Genomic DNA, 19,829 nt, shown 5'->3' on the forward strand with positions numbered 1-19,829 from the left:
ATATATGTATATATACTTACTTAACACTTTGCCACACCCAAAGAATTTGGTATATTTCATGAGGAGAACACATGGAAGAAACACTGACCAGGCTTTGGCCCTAAAAAAAAAATAGCTTTCAGCAAAGAACAGTGAAAAGGGAGGATTTGCTCTTGACGGCCATGTGAAGATGACGACAGCCGCATTGTTACGTGGTCGTGGATTTGCCAGCAGCTCCCCTCTTTTTTTCCTGGCTATTTTTTCAGATCAGCTTTCACTTCGGAAGCAGCGCGGCACTTACGGACACTTCCGCCATTTCTAACGTAAAAGTGAGAGTCGCATCCAAATACAGACAACCAAGAACAGCTCGTCAAACATATCATTCATAAAACTCATAAAAACAATTGCTAACTTGAATCCTAATGGTTCCCATATTCAACCAAATATTTTTAGAATCGATGATTCTACCCATCATCCCATCGATGATGCGAGTCGTCGCGTAATAATCGATTTTGCGTCATACCAATACAAGATATGCACGTGAGCTGCAGCTATTATTGGTGTCCACTTGGCGTCGCCATCCTCACGTTGTTCACTGTAGTATCTGTGTGTGTGTGTGTGTGTGTGTGTGTGGCTTTAAAAGGCGGCCCTCCACATCATTTCATTTATATTTACAAGCATTTGTTTTTTTGTTACCAATCGCCCTTTGAAAAGAAATGTAATAGTTGAAAAACATGTTTTGATAGGCTCCTGATTTCCAAACTGGTTATTCGTCAGTGCGTCGTGTATACTGTAATTACAGTATGTGAGGGTAATGTTTGATTTATGTGGGTCCACAGGGAAGTCATAACGGCGAAAATTGAGTTTGACACCCCTGCATGACTTGATACCATGTAACACAAATCTTACTACAGTACAGCATTGCCCCCCCCCCCACACACACACACACAGACACACACCCCGCGGGACTCCCCTAGAACCGCCGCTGACCACTGCCTATACTTATTCTTGTGTATTTGGGCCACTTTCGGAAAAGTGAAAGAATCCCATTGAGGGTGTTTTTGTCGCAGTCAAATGTGAAGTTTGACACGAAACGTCTCGACGGCGTGTTGTTTCGCTTTGCGCCGGTGGGCGTGGCCGCGCCGCCGGCATCAAACCCGTTCCGGCGACGGCGAGCGTCCGCGTGCTGGCCCCGTGACTCACTTCCGGATGGAGGTCCTCGCCCGACGCACGGAGTCGCGGAGCCGGTGGCCTCCCGGGGGCCGCCTTGTAGCGAGCCGGGCCCGGCCGCGCCCGTCCGGCGAAGAACGCTTCTCGGGAGTCGGCGTGGCACTTTTTTCGGTCGCGTTGTTGTTGTCGCGTTGCGAGCGTGAGCCCAAGTTGCGTTTAGACGCGCCCCCCGCCTCCCGCCCCCCGCCTCCCGCCTCCTGCCCCCCCCCCCCGCGCCTCCCGCCGCCTTCTCCAAAATAACAACGTAACAGTCGCCGTATTGACATCGACGACAGCTCACTTGTCATCATTTGAGTCGGATTCATGGATTCATTCAGCACATTTGCGCCGGAGGAATCTTTCACAGGCAGCTCGGAAGGTAAGACACTTCAACAATCCGATTTTTTCTTTTTCTTGGGTTTTTTGTTTTTCTTTCTTTCTTTCTTTTTTTTGAAGGGAAACTCTTGTTTTCTTCAACAGCTCTCTCTACCTCCAACATGTAACGACATCCTCCGACGCTTGAGTACGATTGTAAAGTACAATCAGGATGTACATTTTATTTTCTGTTTTTTATTTTTTATTTTTAAAAGCTATTAAATGTGCCTACTTTTCACATTTAAAATTCATGACTACAAAAAATGTCAACTTTTCACTCTTGCAAAGAGAGAGAGAGAAAAAAAATCCCCATGAAAAAAAAAGTACAGCGTCCTTTTAAACTGGTGTTTGTCAAACTTTTTACACAAAGTACCGCCTCAAAAAATAGGCCAATATTTATTATTCTAACCCTTTGTAACTTTATGCACAGTTTGAACATTAACACTAAACTTAAATATAGGAAATGAAAAAAAAAAACTGCAATAGATAATGATTCACTTAAAATGTGTGGCACATTTAAGTTTACAAAAAAATTGTGCTTGAATAAATATTCACAATTTTCTGCACTTAAAGATCAACGGCAGCTGTATTGTACTGTACTTAAAAGTTAAACACAACTGAACTGTGCTTCAAAAATATGTACTGTAGATGAAAAGTCTTGACTGAATTGAAATAAATGTAAACAAGCTCTATGCATAGCTACAAGCTGTCCTTTAATTGTATTTAGTGTATTAAAGGTCGGTTTTATTTATATAGGAGTCAGTGATTTATTTTTATTTTTTATTTATTCCCCCGCGTAGCTTCGTGAGCCCCACGTACCACTTGCGGTACTCGTACCGCACTTTGATGAGCGCTGATTTCAACACTTTTAATCTCACGACATCTGTCGAGCACCAATTTTCCCAAAGTCGAATTGGTATTACACGTTTATTGACACAACAAAACAGAATCATTTGAATACTTTTCCTCTCACTGGTCTCTGAAGATGGAAACAACAAATATTGAACCCTAATATTTGCTCGTCATGTCATTAAAACTCAAGTCAACGGAAAGTCTTTGGTGAAATTTGGAGTCAATATTTGGATATGCAAGACAGGTTCGCTTGAAATGCGAATGAAAGGCAGTGAGCGCAGGGCCTCCCCCGGGACAGAATATCAATTCGGCGACACCGTGTTTGCGAAAAAAAAACCCAAACAAAACAAACAAACAAGCGGGAATGGAAGATTCCGAAACGTTTGCGCCAAGAACGGCGGGAGAAGGTCCCGAGGTGCTTTTTGGCCGCACGTGACGAGAATTCCGGCAGGATTTAATTAAACGAGGCTTTTGAAAGGCTTCTTCGCATGCACGCTGCCGATGGACTCAAGTGATTAGTTGCTGTGAAAAAAAAAAAAAAAAAATGCGTTGGGGACACATTTGGACCTCCCGGTGATGTATTCAAGTTGGAACCTTTTACAAAATTCCTTAGCATATATTCAAGAGACTGCGATTTTCCATTTTACAGCATAACCAACACTTAGTAGGATGCTGAAGCACCGAACTGAATACACTGGACTCACGCATGCTAGCAGTTCGGCACCCACGGATTCACCTGCGAGCAGATTTCTACCCACATTTTATCCACATGTTTCCCCAAGTTAATTTTTTTCCATTCTTTTTTTAAAAAAACAAAATCTTTTGTTGTTATTTTGGGGGGGGGGGGGGGGGCGCCAACCCAGAAATCGCTTATCGATGGTTTAATCCTGACTTATTTTTGATTTTTTTTTCCCCCCAGTGCAATTATAATAGGCTGTTTGCAGTCTGGCTCGGCCCCCGTGCGCCCCAGGAATAGCGGGGTCCGCTGCATTTGTATTCATCACGAAGAACTAAGCGAAGCGTGGAGAGTCTCTGTTGACCGAATGCACGAGAGCTTTTTCGCAAGACAAAAAAGACTTGTCCACGTACGACGCTAAGTCACACCCATACGGTATATACCGTACAGTAGCGTGGGACATTACAATCAACCCACGGTACGGTCCGTACCTCGTTTTTCTTGGCCACGGTTAAACGACATACTTTCACGCACGATAGCAAAGTCAGGCAGAGGGGAAACAGGAAGGCATTGATGTGACCATACTGGCACCTTGTGGCATTTTTTAGGTACTGCTAGAATCAAATCATTGCGTTAGCGTAATAGCATAATTGCCCAAGTCAATTTTAACTTACTGTCAGGATGTCGATAAGAAATACCAACGTGTTAGCTAAACATGATGTTTTTTCTTGATGTAAGTTTAGATTCGGAGTCCAAGAAACCACTTTGGCAAATATGCTATTCGGATAACGATTTCTCTGCGGCGCCGTTAGAAACACAGAAAGAAAAACGTAACAAAGCCTGAGAAACTCGGTTGAAGCTTTAAAATGATGTTTTGGAACAGTTTTGGAAATAATTGCTGGCAATTTGGAAGGCGACTATATTGTTCCGGTCCAAAACAGCGTACTACGAATCTCATCTTGTATGAAACAATGTCAAGTCTTTTTTCCTGGCCTTCCGTCTTGCCGTCATCCCTCATCCTTGTCTCTCTTGTTATTTTTCCTTCCCCCTGGTCAGAACAATGGTATCTTTTATTTTTGGGCTCAGGACTCCAGGAATAATCTCCGTCTGTGACGCACTGAGCGATGGACGGAAAATCTCGGCGTCTCTGCTGTTAGGCAAAAATGTAATTTGTTTCCAGTTCCACTTAATTGTCTGTCATTGCTCTTTCCTTTTTCATTCTTATTTTTGTTGTTATCAGGCATGATTTGTCCCTCCGCTGACTTTCAAATCCATTGCCGCGACCGCCCCGCATCTTAAGGGGACCCGGTCCGATGTTCGCCCAGCCTTCCGGGCCCTCGGCCTGGCCGCGGGCATGGTAGCATCTGCCCTAAACCGGAACGCCCTGGCAGTCATGAACGGGTGAGCGGACGTCAAGGAGACGTCCCCCCTCCCCCCCTTCCCTCCCCACGCACAAAGTAATAACAGTTCCAGGTGTTTTGATATCAGTCTGTGGCAAAATACCCGATAGCTTGAAAGTGGCTCTCACGTTAGCCTCGCTGATCACGTCACGGGCAGAGTACTTGTACTTAAGTACTCGTACTTAGTCTGAAAAAAGGGGTATCTCATCCGCCCTAGTTTTTAGAGTGTACTTGCGTCCTGTAATGCCCTCGCATGTGGGCAAGGAGAGCCACAGTCGTCAATGCACTTTATGGAACACCGGGTAAACAATAAAACACAAACACAATGAGCGCACACACAGCTGCGGTTGACCACAGCTCACGTCCAGACCCTCACACGCAGGCTCAAGGACACACCGGGCCCCGCCTCTTAAAGGCACTTATCTAACGCACAAACACAACAGTATGGACAGTATTTTATATACATTTTATGCTTGCACATTTTTTTCTCTTTTCAAATGTTTACATTGTTTTTAAAAAGTGTGTGTGTGTGTTCAAAGCATGTGGGAGGGGTCAAACTAGTGACAATTAAGACAAAAAGAAAAACAAGTTTTTCTAGGAATTTACAACTCTCACGGACAAGTAAAAGTTCATTGTATGCGCAATTCCAAAGTCAATTTTATAGGTTCTCTTAGTGGAAGTGGTAGTACAACACATACGTCACCCGTTGCGCTTCCTCCTCATCTCCCGACAGCGCGAATCACTTTCACGTCCAGCAAGGTTCCACCGGTACCAGCTCCCGAGATAGCGGCCGACCGGCGCCGCAGGTTCCGGATCGGGGCACCTGCCGCCGGCCGCCGGTCGGCGCTCCCCACGGCCCGGGCGGCCCTCAGGTACCTCGGGTCGAAAAGGGCCTAGTAAGATCCAGAATGGAGAGCGAATAGCGGTGCGGGTGTACCTAATGAAGTGACCCGTGTGTCAACTTCCCAGACGAGCTCCGCGGGGACGGCGGGTCACGCTTTTGTCTTCCCGTTCACCCCCGGCACCGGCCCCCGCGCTCGCTCGCCGTCGCCTCGGCGCCCCGAGCTCCTCGGGGTCAACGTGGGCCAGCGGGTCCGACGGCTCGGCTCGCCCGGCGCCGGCGAGGAAGACGCGGACTCGTCGGGGGGAGGAGAGAAGCAAGAAGAGCGGAGACGCCGAGCGCAGCTGCTGCAGATTCACAAAGAGCTGCAGAACGTGGAGGTGAGGCGACCTTGTTTTGTTTTGCCATGAGCACAAAGTCACGTTCAATAAAGAGCTTCCCTTGCCCAAATGCGAGCGCACGACATGACCTTAATTGCTCCATTTTGTGTTTGTTTGTTTCATCAAGCTCGAGAGGCGGTGCATCTAAATGTTGGCTTGGAACAGAAAGTTGAAAGTTGTGGCACTTGTAGGTCAAGATGCTGGCATGAAAAATGGAATTGTTTCAGTCAGGATTATGCGAAAACGTATTTTCCCCGACAATATTTAAATTGTGTATCGAAGGCCAACCTCGCGCGGCGGGCGAAGTGGTTAGCACACGCGGCTCACAGTTCTCCCAAAACACGCACGTTAGGTCACTTGAGGACCACAACTCGGCGCCCCGAGTGAGGAGAAGCAGTTTGGAAGAGGGATTCATTGAGCCAACCTTCACTTTTGTACATTCCTGGTTTATTCCTGTGAATTCCCATGGAAAGTTTGGAAACTTTACAAAATTCCCTTCATTTTGCAACCCCAATAATGTTTTTAGGACGTGGAAAGAAGTCTCGGGGTCGCAAACATTTGTGCTTGCTTTTGGGCGGGAGGCCGGAAGGGATTCGTGGCGTTTTGATGCATTTCAATGGGGGAAATATGATTTGAGTGTTTGACGTTTCGAGCGTGGTCACAAAACCGCGCCTCCCGGGTCTCCGTGTCGGCGTTCAAACTTTGGGATCTTTTGGTGGAATTGTGAATTGAACAACTTCAGAGGGGCGTTTGACTTGATGCAGTGAAGTGCGCAGCAGACCGATTGTTCCGGCTTTGTTCTTGAGTTGACAAAAAAGGTTGCTTTTATTGTGTCTCCCGCTGACGGTTTGTGGAAACAACGCATGAATAAACACGACTCACTGTGCTTTCCTGCGCGTGCGTGTTGCAGGTCAAGGGGAAAGTGGGCATTTTCGAGGCGCACATTTCCGGGATCCGCGCCCAGGCGCTCGACAGCGAGCTCCGGCGTAGCCCTCGGTCTGCGAGACGAGTCCCGCCCCCTCCGGGCCGCGGCTGGGCGGCCCTCGATTGCTCGATGACCCGGGTCCGCCGGAGTCAAGTTCCTCCCGCTCTCCAAAATGGGAGCGAAGGCGAGGATGAAGCAGCGCACGCAGCGAGCGAGCGGGAAGAAAGTAGTGCCATTCAAATAAACATCGAGGCGGAGACATCGTTCCTTCAAAACGGCTGCCATTCGCAAACAATAGAAGCTCCCTGCTCAGAATCAGATGGAGCGCTCCTTGTCCGGGCTCCGCCGGAGACCTCGGAGGCGCGCTCGGCCAAAGATGGGCAGATAAAAGAGGACAGCGGGGTGAAGGAAAACAAACAAACAGCGGCAGATGACGGAGATTCAAGCGAGAGAGGAGTGAGCGCCGCACTCCGGTCGGGTCCCGAGCCGCCGCCGCCCACGCGGGCCGACATGTCGGGAGCATCCGCGTCCGAGCCGCCGAGCCGCCCCCGTTTGACGGGCGACCCTCCCGCCGTCCTCGCCTCCATCCCCGCCGTCATCGTCACCGACCACGGCCTGGAAAGCCACCCTCGAGCCCCCGGGGGGGGCTCCGCTTCGGACCGGCCGGGCACCCCCGCGCCCCCGTCCGACGCCTCGACGCGCTCCCTCAGGAAGCTGTCTTCCTCCTCGGCCTCCTCGGCCGGCTTCTCCTCGTCTTGGGAAGAGTCGGAAGAGGATATTTCCGACACGGAGAGAGGGGGGCACCTTCTCACCCCGGCGCAGCTCAGCTCGCGACAGAAAGCAGTAAGTATGAAAAATGGAGTACAAATACCACATCTTGTCATATCCATATATACAATCACGGGAAACATTACAGAAGACATCCATTTTTATTAAAAAAACCCAAAGAAAAACAAGAATCAAGAAGAAAATCATGTATCGTCTTACTCGTACCGACTCCAATATGGGTTCCGACACTCAGTTTGGGAAACGGGCTCGTGTAAATTGTTCGTCAAGTTTGTATTTTTGAAGGCTGTCAAAAAAAAGTTTTTTTTCGCTGCAGGAACATCGAATCATTTCACGGTTTTCACCGCCTTTGGATGTGTGTGCGCGTCATGTGAGGTGCTCCTGGGGCTTGACATTCGCAGGAACAAAGCTCGCACTGTGCTTGACCTCTATGCATGTGTGTATCGGTGTGTGTGTGTGTGTGTGTGTGTGTGAGAGAGCGAGCGAGAGAGAGAGAGAGAGAGAGAGAGAGAGCCAGGATTCTTAAAGGAAAGGACAAAGCAAAAAAGTAAAAATCCCAACGTCTCGCACACGCTCCAGGCTTCGCCCCCGCTTGGAAGCGGTTCAAAGACGAGGCGGTGGCTTGTTCTTTGCGACATTTTGTGTTCGTTTGTGTGTGCGTGGGGAAAAGAAAAAATAGCACGCAAAAAATTGTACAGTACTGCAGTGTTCCCCATATTCTGCCCAGCAATAGTATCAATTTGTGAAAAAACAGTCAGCGTGGTCCGGATGCGCCAATTTGCCGGTAAGGCAGTGCGAGTAATACCAAGAGAGTTCATTCTGAATTCATGCCCGATTATTTCCTCCTCGCTTAGCTTAGCGGCTAGTGTTATATCGCTCCAAACGGGAACGATGCAATGTTCAGCATGGTTGAAAGCTGTTCAAGTGTTGGTTGATTAAGTTCCACCCCGGTCCTGTAGGAGGCGGTGACGCGGACGACAAAGTGGTCGACGGTTGCCAATGCTGTTAGACGTCGACCAAAATCGGAAACGCATCGGTGGCGTTCGCAACCTTCTGACGCTCCGGACGCGATTGTGCGCGTGCCGCACAGCAACGTGACACCCAGTCAAATGTCGCGTCCCTAAACAGATGTCCCGACGATCCCGGGTGTCTTGGGTTGCAATTTGTTTATTTCCGCTGATTGATTTGAATGGAGGCTTTGCATGTTTCCACTGCAAGTTAAAAAAAAAATAATAATAATAATACAAAAAAATGCTGACTCCTGCTGGCCGGCTCAGGTCACTCATTTTCCAACTCCATTTTACATTTGGATGGTCCCCCGACCGCCGCCGGCACGGAGATTCCGATCGTTGCGTGCGCACCTGTAGCTTTCGTCTGATGAAAGCTGGCATGGCCGCGCCGACACGTATTGGGCGCGCCCGATCGTGCGGCCGCGAAGACCCGAGAGCGACTCTCGGAGCGCCTTCCCGTTGACTTGAAGGCGCGAACGACGTGCAAATAGTCGTCCTACTTCGCGGTAAACGGTCATTTTCATTTTTGGAGATGATGTCATCTTTCAGGCCGCAATCTTGAACAGAGCCTAATTTGGACGCATCCTGGCTCATCTTTTGACTCCTCCGGGCATCGCTCCAAGAGGGGAAGGCGCACGTTGTTGTATTTGGAGTCACATTGGCAGCCGACGACGGCGTACCCGAACGAGTTCGTCGTCAGGCACCGATTTTGGCCCAGATTCTATCAGCAGCGTGCTTTTGTGTCAAACGCGCCTGAAGGCATCGCCTCGTCACAGATCTCGTCTTGTTGTAGTCGAAGGGAATGTTTACGCAACCGCCTCGTAGGAATGAAGAAGCTGACACCGACAAAACGCGACGTCGGTAATCCCGGTTCTCGCGCACCGGCACGAGTGGCTGAATAAGGCTGTAATGTGCACGCCGCACCAGTAGTTGGCGATGTAATCGGAGTCTCCAAAATCCGTTTTCAAACGTTAGTCTTTCCAAACTCTGAAACGTTTGTCATGTAAATGATGTTGGGAATAAAAGCTGCGTCTATAGTCGACAAAAACAACCGCACACACCCAAACGCACCCTGACACACCGTCTTGCTGGCACAAAGTGGGACACGCGCGCGCACACACACACACACACACACACACACACACAGCATGCACATGAAGCAAAATAAAACACACGCTGCACTGTGTGCACCGCAGTGGAAAATGTTCACTACCACAGCGACCTGTTGCTTGGCAACCTTGTGACGTCAAACCGAGTTTCCCTCTTACAGCCGCGCATGTGTGTGTGTGCGCGCGTGCGCGTGTGCGTGTGCGTGCTTGCGTACACGCGCGTCTAGCTCTTAAGTGTGCCCGCGCCGCAAAGAGGGAAACACCATTCGATGGACGTTAACAGCTCATAAATGTTGATGTGTTTCACGGTCTCACGATGTGCATCCACTTGGCCACATTTGGACAAAAGTGGGGCGATTTTTCTTCTGGAGGCTGGACCACACACACACACACACACACACGCACACACGCACACACGCGGTATTCTAATTTTAACTGTGTGTGTGTGTGTGTGCAGTAGTGGTTGTGTGTTCCTCGCCACTCTAAACTTTTTTGTCTCCTCGCAAGAAGAGCTGCTGCCGAGCGATAGCAGAGTTGTTGCTTCCTCGGGTGTGAACGCATCACTAATGCATAAATGTGACCCCGTTGACCCCTCCCTCCCTTTTTTTTTTTTTTTTTTTTTTTTAAACATTACAACATCACACACTTGGCACCCGCAGTTAACCTTTTGCAGCATTTTTTTTTTTTTTTTTTTTTTTTTTTTTTTACAATTCCCTGTAGGGCTGACAACACAGTTTCTCATTGAAATCATCTGTTCCCGGCTAAAAACAAAACAAAAAAACGCAGCACTTTATTAATTGTGCAAGGCTGTGTGTTAAGTAACATTTGAAAAGAAAAGTTAACCGCAGTATAATAAAACTAAAATATATTAAAACTGAGAGGAGCACAATGGAATATCAGTTTTCGTATGCCCAAGTTTTTGTGTGATTCATTTTTTTGTCCCATTTTATTCTTCTAAATTGAAGTTCTCATGCACCTGCTCGTCTTTCGCACATTTCCGAGTGTTGCCGAGCAGACCGGGAGGCTCGTCGTTGCTTTGAGTTGTTAATAAAAGCGTACGCCGTGCCGTCTGTAGAATCCTTTTTTGGACAATATACGGCAGAAAGTTCCAAGTGCCAGCCATTCGATAAAGAAGGCGAGAAATAGTATGGAACTCAAGAAAGAACTCGTAGCAAGTGGACGTAGCTTCCGTCTCTTCCCTCTTCGCTATATACGCCATCAAGAGTCTTCATTAAACGTGAAGGTGATGTTAAATGCTCATTCATCCACTTTTGGATTCATTTGTTTTTCATAAAATGTCTTTTTTGTTCGTATGTTTGGGTGTCTTGCACGTATGAATTACATTTACAGTATTTCTTCTGAGAAATATTGCTTTTCATGAAGCGCGCAAATTTTGAGGCTCCACTGTATTTGAAACAATCAAAACGTACACGTACCACGCGGAGCGATGACTGACATGCAAAGGGCCTTCGGTTTCCGACGGTCCCGACGCCCGACACGTGCGGTTTGGCGGTTCCGAACGCTCCGCGGTGAGCTAGTTTGCGCGGCCGGCGCCGTAAAAATACGTGCTCGCTCGCAAGGCACAAGAATCTATGCTCAATTCCTGCCGTACTTGCCGTTTGTCATTTGATGGTTCTGTATTTAGAGCAGTGTTTTTTCCACACAGATGCTGTCATTTTAACTTTACTCCTGCAGTAGCGTAGGTCAGCGCTGATGTTCAATTTGAGTACAAAAACAGGTTATGTCGCCACCATGAGGACGGAACTAGAAAAAAAACGGACGACTCCATGTATGTGGTATACGATATGTCATATCATGGACAACATATGGTAAAAATTGTACATTGTTAGATGATCAGATGTAATTAAATGAAGACAACGTGTGAAATTGTACACACGGTCATGCATCGGCTTCCCCCCTTCCCTTTTTGCACTTTGTCTTGTTTACAGAGGGCAAGGCCTCGCTCGCTTCGTTTTGTTTGTAGTCACCGGCGGATGTGGAAAATACTGTGGCTGAGGCATCCCCCCCCCCCCACCCTCTCACCTCCCCCCCTCCCTCCACTTCCTGTCTGCAAGAAGTTCCTCTGCTTACCATTTCCCATCTCTCTCTCTCTCAATGCAAACGTCGGGGTCTTTTCTGGTTTTCCTGCCCGCCGCTTGTCACTCGAAGCCGATACGAGCGACCGCCTGCCGGATGGCGAGAGCCCTCAGTTGCCCCTGGATCTGAATTCCTCGTCTTATCGAGACCTTTTTGGGCCATTGGGGGCGTCACGGCGATCAACTAGAATGCCCGAATAGTTTCAGAAATCTCGTGATTCAATGATGATGCTTTTCGTTCCGTTATGATGAAGTCATGCTCCGCCAGCTGTTCTCGAAGCAAAGTTCCCCATGTTGCCAGCAGTTTGATAACATTCTGACTCATCTTTCAAGACCCACAAAGTGTTGTTGTTCAAACCGAACCTACCAATAGCATGGGTGGGTTTCAACAAAATCATCGGTTTCTGATCAAAAAGCGGAGAAATCAAGCTTTTTATGACCCCTCCCCCATCAAATAACTCCAATGACTTGATGGTTAATTGTCTTCATGTTGGATCAAGGACATAGTTAAATGCCTGTCCCAGGTGTTTCCGTCATTGTTGTGACCCGTATGCAGATTTGCATGTCTAGATCGCCGTTGTTTTGCCAATCAAATGACGCACGGTTGTTTAGCGGCCGTCAGAGAAGCTTAAAGAGCGCCGCCGGCCGCCATCGACGTGGTCGTACTCGGCGTGGAGCGCCGTTGCGTCGCTGGCGGCCGTCCTCGTCCTTACCGCCGTCCGCCTACAGGTACTGCCGCCGACTCGGTAGGGTTTGCACCCGACTGCCAAGAAACGGCTTCCGAATGTCTCTTGGGTTCTCTCGTCGCTGAAGTAACGTGAAACTGAAAAGCTTGCGAAAAAAAGAACCTGGCTGTACGACTGTAAAAGGCGGAGGAGGCTCTCTTATGATCTGGGGCTGCTTCGCTACGTCCGGCACAGGGTGGCTTGAATCTGTCAAAGAGAAAAATCCGTACCTTGCGCAGATTCGATACAACCTGTGGACGAGCAGTCGCAAAACATCAGAGAATCTGTCGCTCTTTTTTTCTTTACGTGCTTTTCAGTTTCAGGTTATTTGCGTAACCGTTGCGAGTCGCAACAATTGGTTCAACAAGTCCCAGTCTGTCGACAGCCATGCTGCTCGCGGCCATCATGTGACGCGTTCGTCATCCTTCAGCGGCGCGGAGACGAACCCGTCATGTGACTCCTCACGGCAGCGAATGAGTGTGTGTGTGTGTGTGTGTGCGGTCCATAGATAGTCATGTTATTGCCCGGTACATTTTCATCGGGTCCGCACGGGCTGACGTCAGGCGTCTTCCTTCTTTGGGCCTCGTGTCCTCGACCTCGCTCGCTCGCTCGCTCAAGGATTAAAAATGAAAGAGGCACAGCCTGACATAAATCATCGTGTTTACAAAACGGCGAGATGTGTGTGCGTGGAAGGGGAGAGCCCTCGGAGAGACGTCAGAAGCGTTTTTACTGGTTGCCGAGGGAAACCTCCGACCCCTCTGGGGCGGGGGTCAACATGTTCTGGAAACTCAAAGTGTTGTTGTGGGAGAAGCAGCCAGACGGGAGATGGAAGAAAAACTCCCCCGTGGTCAGGGACACCCAGCTGTGTGTGTGTGTGTGTGTGTGTGTGTGTGTGTGTGTGTGTGTGTGTGTGTGTGTTTTGCCAGCCATTCCAGAAAGATTAGGGGAAAAAAAAAAAAAAAAAAGCACTAAAGTCTGAGAGGTTTGTTTCTCTGGAGATCCATTAAAGCTGTGGTTTATCTGGCTCTTGTACAATTCAGACTGGATGAATAACCTTTATTTCCAGAATATTCTCTCCTCGTGGGTGAGAAATAACACGCTAAGCAGTAAGACCTGAGAAGAGAGAAGTCACTGAAACAAGCAAGGGACCGTCTGCTGGCAGTATTTGAACCGCTTTCTCTTATGACGCGTTGTCTTTGCAGCACAAGTCATGGAAGAAGATCAAGAACATGGTGCACTGGTCGCCGTTCGTCATGTCCTTCAAGAAGAAATATCCCTGGATCCAACTGGCCGGCCACGCCGGTATGTTGCACGCGCGTCGCTCGTCGTTCATTTCACATCACAAAACCGCAAGCTCGTAACATGTCTGACGTGCTTTTGGAAAAATACAAGAATCGGTGCCTGCTTTTAACTTTTGAGGTTATTATTCTTTGAAATGCCCGCAGGGAAAAGTCATTTATTATTTTGCGACGTTTCTAATTGTTCGACAAACTTTCTGCTTCATCATGAAAATCCATTTGGTCTGGTTCAGTTTTATACATTTCTAAACTTTGATACAATGACATCATCGGGTCGTCGGACCGCAATTTCAAATTGAGGCTATATCGCACTAGTGTGATGATGTTTTGATACGGTACGCATTTTTTGAAGCCTCGAAAAATATTGTGGTGTTTTTTTGGGGTTGCTGGCGCGGATGAAGGGCGTCGGACTCGTTTTCGTAAGGGGAGGGGGGGGGGGGAATGTCTTTGGACTTCCGTTCCGTCGAGGGGCTGCGTTGGCCACCAGGTGCAACGAATCTCCCGCGATCGGCGGATGAAATCCGTTTAGCAAACGAGCCTTTTATAGCCTTCCTCCAGGAGGCCGCGGCGGGGCCCTAAAAGGAAACGCGTCGGTGGGGCAAAAGGTCGAGCCAGGTCATCTCGACCTGGCTCGACCGTGCGAAAAGCGCCCCGGCGGTCTCACGCTGTGTCTCCGTGAACAGGAAGCTTCAAGGCGGGGGCCAACGGTCGCATCTTAAAAGTAAGCGGAACGCGTCCCGCCCGTCCGAAGCCGTCGTGAGCCAGGTGCTGACCGCCGTCTCCCTTTTAGAAACACTGCGAGTGCGAGCAGCGCTGTCTGTCCCTCCTGATGACGGACGTGCTGTGCCCGTACGTGCCCGGTTACCACGGCGACGTGGAGAAAGACGGCCAGAGGTACAATCAGATGGAGGACCTGCTGGCTGAGTTTGACTGCCCCTGCGTGATGGACTGCAAGATGGGAGTGAGGTAAGAGGACGTGCCCGATTTCGAAAACGGCGGCGAATGCTCCGTTGCCGTTTGCCGTGCGGCCTTCCTCTTCCCGCTCCTCTTCCTCACTGCCACAATGTCGTGCTAATCGAGCGGCGAGCGCCATCCCTGCCCGCAGCGGCAACACGAGGCCACGTCGGGATTTCACGCTCCACCAATGAAGTTGCTTTGCATTCATTTGTGTGCGTTTTAATGCTTGCGTTTATGATATCGCGACCTGGATCATTTTGGGGGGGGATGATGATGTTTCCCATTGAAATAGTGAATACAAACAGTTAAATCAAGTCAATGAAAAGGCCTGCAGGGTGCCCATCATGAGGTCTTCTGATTATCTGAGGAGACTTGTGACAAAAACAAATCATTAGTTACGTTACGGAGAATGTTGTGTACAGGAACGGCCTCGGGTGATGGGACGCATGCTTCATCACCCGTTTTCAAGACAAACGCCTTTTTATTGAATCACGTGCGGCAGCCTGTTTGGGTAAATTTCCACTTCAATTCATCTTAATGATATACTGGGATAGTTTTTTTTTAAGTGTTTTATTATGATCATTACCTTTCTTTTCGGATACACTGGGAGAAATCACACAATTTTGTGTCTTTCGTGGCAACGCTTTCCACTTAAGTGACCATATATGGCCTTTAAAGGGTTACGGTAACACTCTCATCTGATCAGATTGTGATTTTTTTTGCGCTGTATTGTGTAAACCGCAAATACATTCATTACATTATAATTACATTCCCCCCCCCCCCCCCACTCTCATCCATCAGGACATATCTGGAGGAGGAGCTGACCAAGGCCCGCAAGAAGCCCACCCCGCGCCCGGACATGTACCAGAAGATGGTGGAGGTGGACCCCGAGGCGCCGTCGGCCGAGGAGAAGGAGCAGAAGGCGGTCACCAAGCCGCGGTACATGCAGTGGCGGGAGACCATCAGCTCCACTGCCACGCTGGGCTTCCGAATAGAAGGAGTCAAGGTTGGTGCTCGCAAAACCAAGGAAGTGTTTTTCTGACTCTGTGTGTGTGTGTGTGTGGCGGGGGGGTGGGGGCTGGGCTGGATGTCCTTCAGGGCGATGACATAACTTCCTGTTTTTTTGCACAGAAACTTCCACTTGAGCGTACGTCGTCTCGTTCTTTGTCGTGTGAGAGGCCTGTCGGTGGCAGCTCGGTCGGCCTTTTAGCATCTGGCCCTGACACACACACACACACACACACACGCGCGCACACGGTTTTGCCTCTATAAGGACATTGATGGCCTCCTGTGGGTCTGTTGCCATGACACTAAGGGTTATCCCCAGAAACAGAGGTGTGTGTTTGTGTGTATGTTCCCAGACGTGAACCGTAAAAGGGGGGCGGGCGGGCGTGCAGTGTTGTCCCTCCAAATACTAGCTCGTTGCTGGGCAGCCGCGGAACACATCGGGTGAGTCTCCGCTGCTGCTAGCTTCTGCTAATCTGCAGCGCTTCTGTGCCAGCCTGACGACGTGGATCTGAACTAGTCACGTGACATCCAAGCACGGATGTTCATCAGTCTGAAAAAATGTAAAGTCTCAAAAATAACCTCCCCCCCGCCGCCTTCCTTCCACCATTGTCCGTTGTTCCTCGGCTCTTACTCCGTCCTCCCTTCCTTCCTCTCCAGTGTTAACATGTTCCCCATCCTCTTCCTCAAATCGTGGCGCCTTGTGTGTCTCGAACAATATGGATTATCCCACAAAATGGCCTCAAGTGCTAAGGAGTCAGACGGCATAGTCATTAGTCCAGGAGTTCCACAGGGAACCATCCTAGATCCTTTTCTCTTCAATCTTTTTTGACAGGGCAGACATCCCCTACTTCACTTTCCCACCTTCTACATGAAAAGATTGTTTGGCCTTATCTCCAATCTGGACGACAGCGTGTGGGGAAAGAAATTCTGCATTTGGTAGTCGTAATTGAAATGCATGGATAAAGTTGAAATCCAAGACCAGACCAGCAACCACAGTCCATCTGCAGAGACCTCCCATATAGTCATCCGGTCGTGTAATTCAAGAATGATGTTTCATTGAGTTGAGCGTGACAAAAATGTTGATAAATTCTGCAAATGTGCTAACATGCCAACAGCTGATATGCTAACATAGCATAGCACCCACCCTGAATTTGACATTGTGTCCTGTGGTCAAGTCCCATTTGGAACGAGACCCGATAGAACACTAACTTGCTAACTGTTGGGTACCTTTTGGCTATTTGGGACTGGACTCTGACGAGTTGTGATGCAGATTGTGTCCTCTGGCCTCACAGAAAGAGGACGGCACGGTCAACAGAGACTTTAAGAGGACAAAGGCGCGTGAGCAAGTCATGGGAGCCTTCCACGATTTTGTCAAAGGCAACAAGGACATTCTGGTAAGTGGTCACGGGAATCGAAAAGCGGTTTAAGTCAGTCCATTTCCCGGAATCGTTAGTTTTGCTGCCTGATGATTCGGCTTATCGATTCGCAAATACGCGATGACGTCGCCAGTAAGAATTTAAAAAAAAAACGTCTCCTGTACGATACAACCCCCCATGGTTGCTATCGTTATTTTGATGTCTGGGGTATTGTACCAATCTTTTTGAACGTAGTATTAGTTCAGAGAGTAACTACGCCACACGCTATGATCCCCAAACACTTTACTATCTTTTCAAACTCATTTTACAACAACCCTTCAAAAGAAATGCTTTTCCATATTTGCTAGAGTAAATGCTCCAGAAGTACGCGTGACTAACTGTGACCAACAACCCAGGCTAAACGTAGCTCGTCCCCGACAAATAACGATTGTAGTCTACTAGTCGAGATGTAAAACATCAACAATACCTTCTTGACACCAATTACTACTTTGCACACCTCCTTTTTCCGGAACCATTTTTCCATACGAGAAACATGTTTGGATGAGCTCCTTTCAAGGAGCGCGCGCGTGTGTGCCTGCAGAATGGCTACCTCGCCAGGCTGAAGGAAATCAGAGCCACGCTGGAGACGTCGCCCTTCTTCAAAACGCACGAAGTAAAGACATATTGGCTCCACGCGTATTATCCCTCGGCGTCCGCAGCGCTCTGGTAACCGCTGTGGCTTGTTTGCGCGCAGGTGATCGGCAGCTCGCTGCTGTTCGTCCACGACGCCAAGGGTCGGGCCAAAGTGTGGCTGATCGACTTCGGCAAGACCACGGCGCTCCCGGAGGGCGAGGAGCTCGACCACCGAGCGTCCTGGCGGGAGGGGAACCGGGAGGACGGCTACCTGTTCGGACTGGACTGTCTGCTGGACATCCTTTCTGCCATGCTGGACTCCGAAACATGAGCGCTTTTAGTCATATTATTATTATTATTATTATTTAATCCCCAGCGGAAACATTTGCAAACACACTCACGTACGCGCACGTTCTCGACGTCGGTTTTGCTGACGTTCGTCCCCCGGTGGGGGAAATAAAACACTCAATCCCACTCTTTCACGATATGAAAGCGTGAAAGGCGCATAGGATGCAGCTTTCAAAGGTATAGTCGCACACCTTTTTGCTTAAAATAGCAACAGCAAAATTCCTCCAGTTGCAGATGTGTGTCATCTGCCAAGGAGTCTTAGGGCCACGCTGAAAAGAAAAGAAAAATTACACTACAACATGGAAGTCATAATCTTATGAGAATGAAGTCATATAGTCGTCTTAAATCTATCACCCTAAAGTGGCTCGTCCGTTACCCTTCCTTCACTTCTCCCTTTAGTCTGGTAATATTATGGCTTGAACCGTCAAACAATATTTATGTCAAATCAAATTTATATAAAAAGAGTTTGTATCTATTTTTATAGCAATAATATACATTTCATTTCAAAAATACACAACTTTATTCTTGCAACATTTCACATTTGATCTAAAAAAGAACTTTATATGTCTAAATTGTGCTATTTTTTTAATATACGATTTTATTCTAAAATTATGATTTATCTCTAAAACATGTGACTTTAATCTCAAATATGTTTTTTTAAATCTAGAAAATACAACTTAATTTTCGTAAATTAAGTTAGTTCGACTTTGTTGTCGGAAAAAAAACAATTATTATATATTTTTTCAAGAATATTTTGTGGCCCTCATACTCCGTAAAAATCAATTAAACTTCTGAAAATCTTTTCCAATTCCTTTTCAAAGCCGATACTGTACACGGGGACTTTACAACTTTGTCGCCCTCCGGTGGACGTTTGGGGAAATACAAGGAAGAATGCAAATGGTGCCTGAAAAAACACAAAAATGAATCCTCAAAATGTCAAATTTGAATCCTCAACAAGTCAAATTTATATTTGTATAAATAGACTTTGCGCTATTATAGGTTCATCATGTTATTGTTATTTGTTCCTTATTTGCTATTTCACATGGCTGCACCCGATTTTATTTCCACTTTTAGAAATGTTGCTGTTGAGTGAGTTTGGCTTGGATCTAATGTATAAAATGTAGGGGTGAAGTGACCAATCTTGCTCAATGCTGTGCTTCCTGTTCATTATATCGACAACACCATTTTAGTGCCTGCTGAATACTGTTTGTGAGCAATCTGCGGTGCCTTGACTCTCCTCACTTGCCGATGATGTTTTATTTCCTTCTGTAATCTTAAATGAGTGAAGTTTATTAGCTTCTGAAAGTTTGTTCATCTCTATTTATAATACAGTATATTTTGTTTTAGGTGATGGCTTGGCTCTGCGGGATGTCTTGAAAAGTCTCATTTGAACCTCAAGCTTCAACGTTGCAGCACGTTCTACATAGATTTACACTGTCACTGTTGTTTGAGTGACTTTTAAGAGACCTTAAAAACAGCCAAACTACCTGATGAACAAAGTTTTCCGCAACAAAAGCTTATTTCGAAGCAAATAAAAAAATACACATTTTATCATAATTAGTGGGATTTGGTTAGCCTACGCTCAGCTAACCTGGTATCCGTGTTGAACAATAATAATAATAATAAAATAAAATACATCCCTTACACTTATGTCATCTCCCCCCACCAAATTTCACTTGAAGCTATTTCTTCGACTTTAGTATTTTGGCTCAGGTTTTGCTGGTTTCTATATTTATTATTATTGCTATTATTATTTGGATTGTTTCTTTAAAAAAAAAAAAAGTATGAAAGAACGTGTTTGCTTAAATTTCCCATTCAATATGTTATATTGTCAGACAATATTTTACTAACGATTTAATACAACTTA

General features: G+C 47.5%; 2 protein-coding genes across 4 annotated transcripts in view; one reads left to right on the plus strand and one right to left on the minus strand.

The window, feature by feature from the left end:
- epb41l2 (erythrocyte membrane protein band 4.1 like 2) overlaps positions 1-1,329 on the minus strand; it is a 44,579-nt gene extending 43,250 nt beyond the window's left edge. Inside the window, exon 1 of the mRNA XM_061705209.1 lies at positions 1,183-1,329. The gene's annotated coding sequence lies outside the window, so the exon portion shown is untranslated. The remainder of the gene's footprint in view (positions 1-1,182) is intronic.
- itpkb (inositol-trisphosphate 3-kinase B) lies at positions 1,184-19,313 on the plus strand. Of its 3 annotated transcripts, none has more exons than XM_061705220.1 (13): positions 1,184-1,567; positions 4,148-4,256; positions 4,332-4,492; positions 5,225-5,363; positions 5,461-5,712; positions 6,623-7,480; positions 13,566-13,665; positions 14,345-14,382; positions 14,452-14,627; positions 15,420-15,624; positions 16,919-17,020; positions 17,583-17,654; positions 17,736-19,313. In XM_061705220.1, exons 3-13 carry the CDS (start codon positions 4,446-4,448, stop codon positions 17,943-17,945), a joined length of 2,199 nt encoding a protein of 732 aa, XP_061561204.1. In that variant the 5' UTR covers positions 1,184-1,567; positions 4,148-4,256; positions 4,332-4,445; the 3' UTR covers positions 17,946-19,313. The 3 variants fall into 3 exon arrangements, with proteins under 3 accessions (XP_061561204.1, XP_061561205.1, XP_061561206.1); XM_061705221.1 differs by having other exon boundaries at positions 4,178-4,256; XM_061705222.1 differs by lacking the exon at positions 4,148-4,256.
- The last annotated feature ends 516 nt before the right edge of the window (positions 19,314-19,829 follow it).

Source organism: Phycodurus eques, chromosome 18, assembly GCF_024500275.1.
Source record: "Phycodurus eques isolate BA_2022a chromosome 18, UOR_Pequ_1.1, whole genome shotgun sequence".
In the NCBI taxonomy this organism is placed as follows: domain Eukaryota; kingdom Metazoa; phylum Chordata; class Actinopteri; order Syngnathiformes; family Syngnathidae; genus Phycodurus; species Phycodurus eques.

What these genes read in the sequence shown, in the direction of transcription:
- itpkb (XM_061705220.1), top strand. Translation starts at nt 4,446, where the DNA reads ATGGTAGCATCTGCCCTAAACCGGAACGCCCTGGCAGTCATGAACGG. An exon ending in GCCCTGGCAGTCATGAACGG is followed by an intron (nt 4,493 to 5,224) that starts GTGAGCGGACGT and finishes ATCTCCCGACAG; the next exon opens with CGCGAATCACTTTCACGTCC. An exon ending in CCAACGGTCGCATCTTAAAA is followed by an intron (nt 14,383 to 14,451) that starts GTAAGCGGAACG and finishes TCTCCCTTTTAG; the next exon opens with AAACACTGCGAGTGCGAGCA.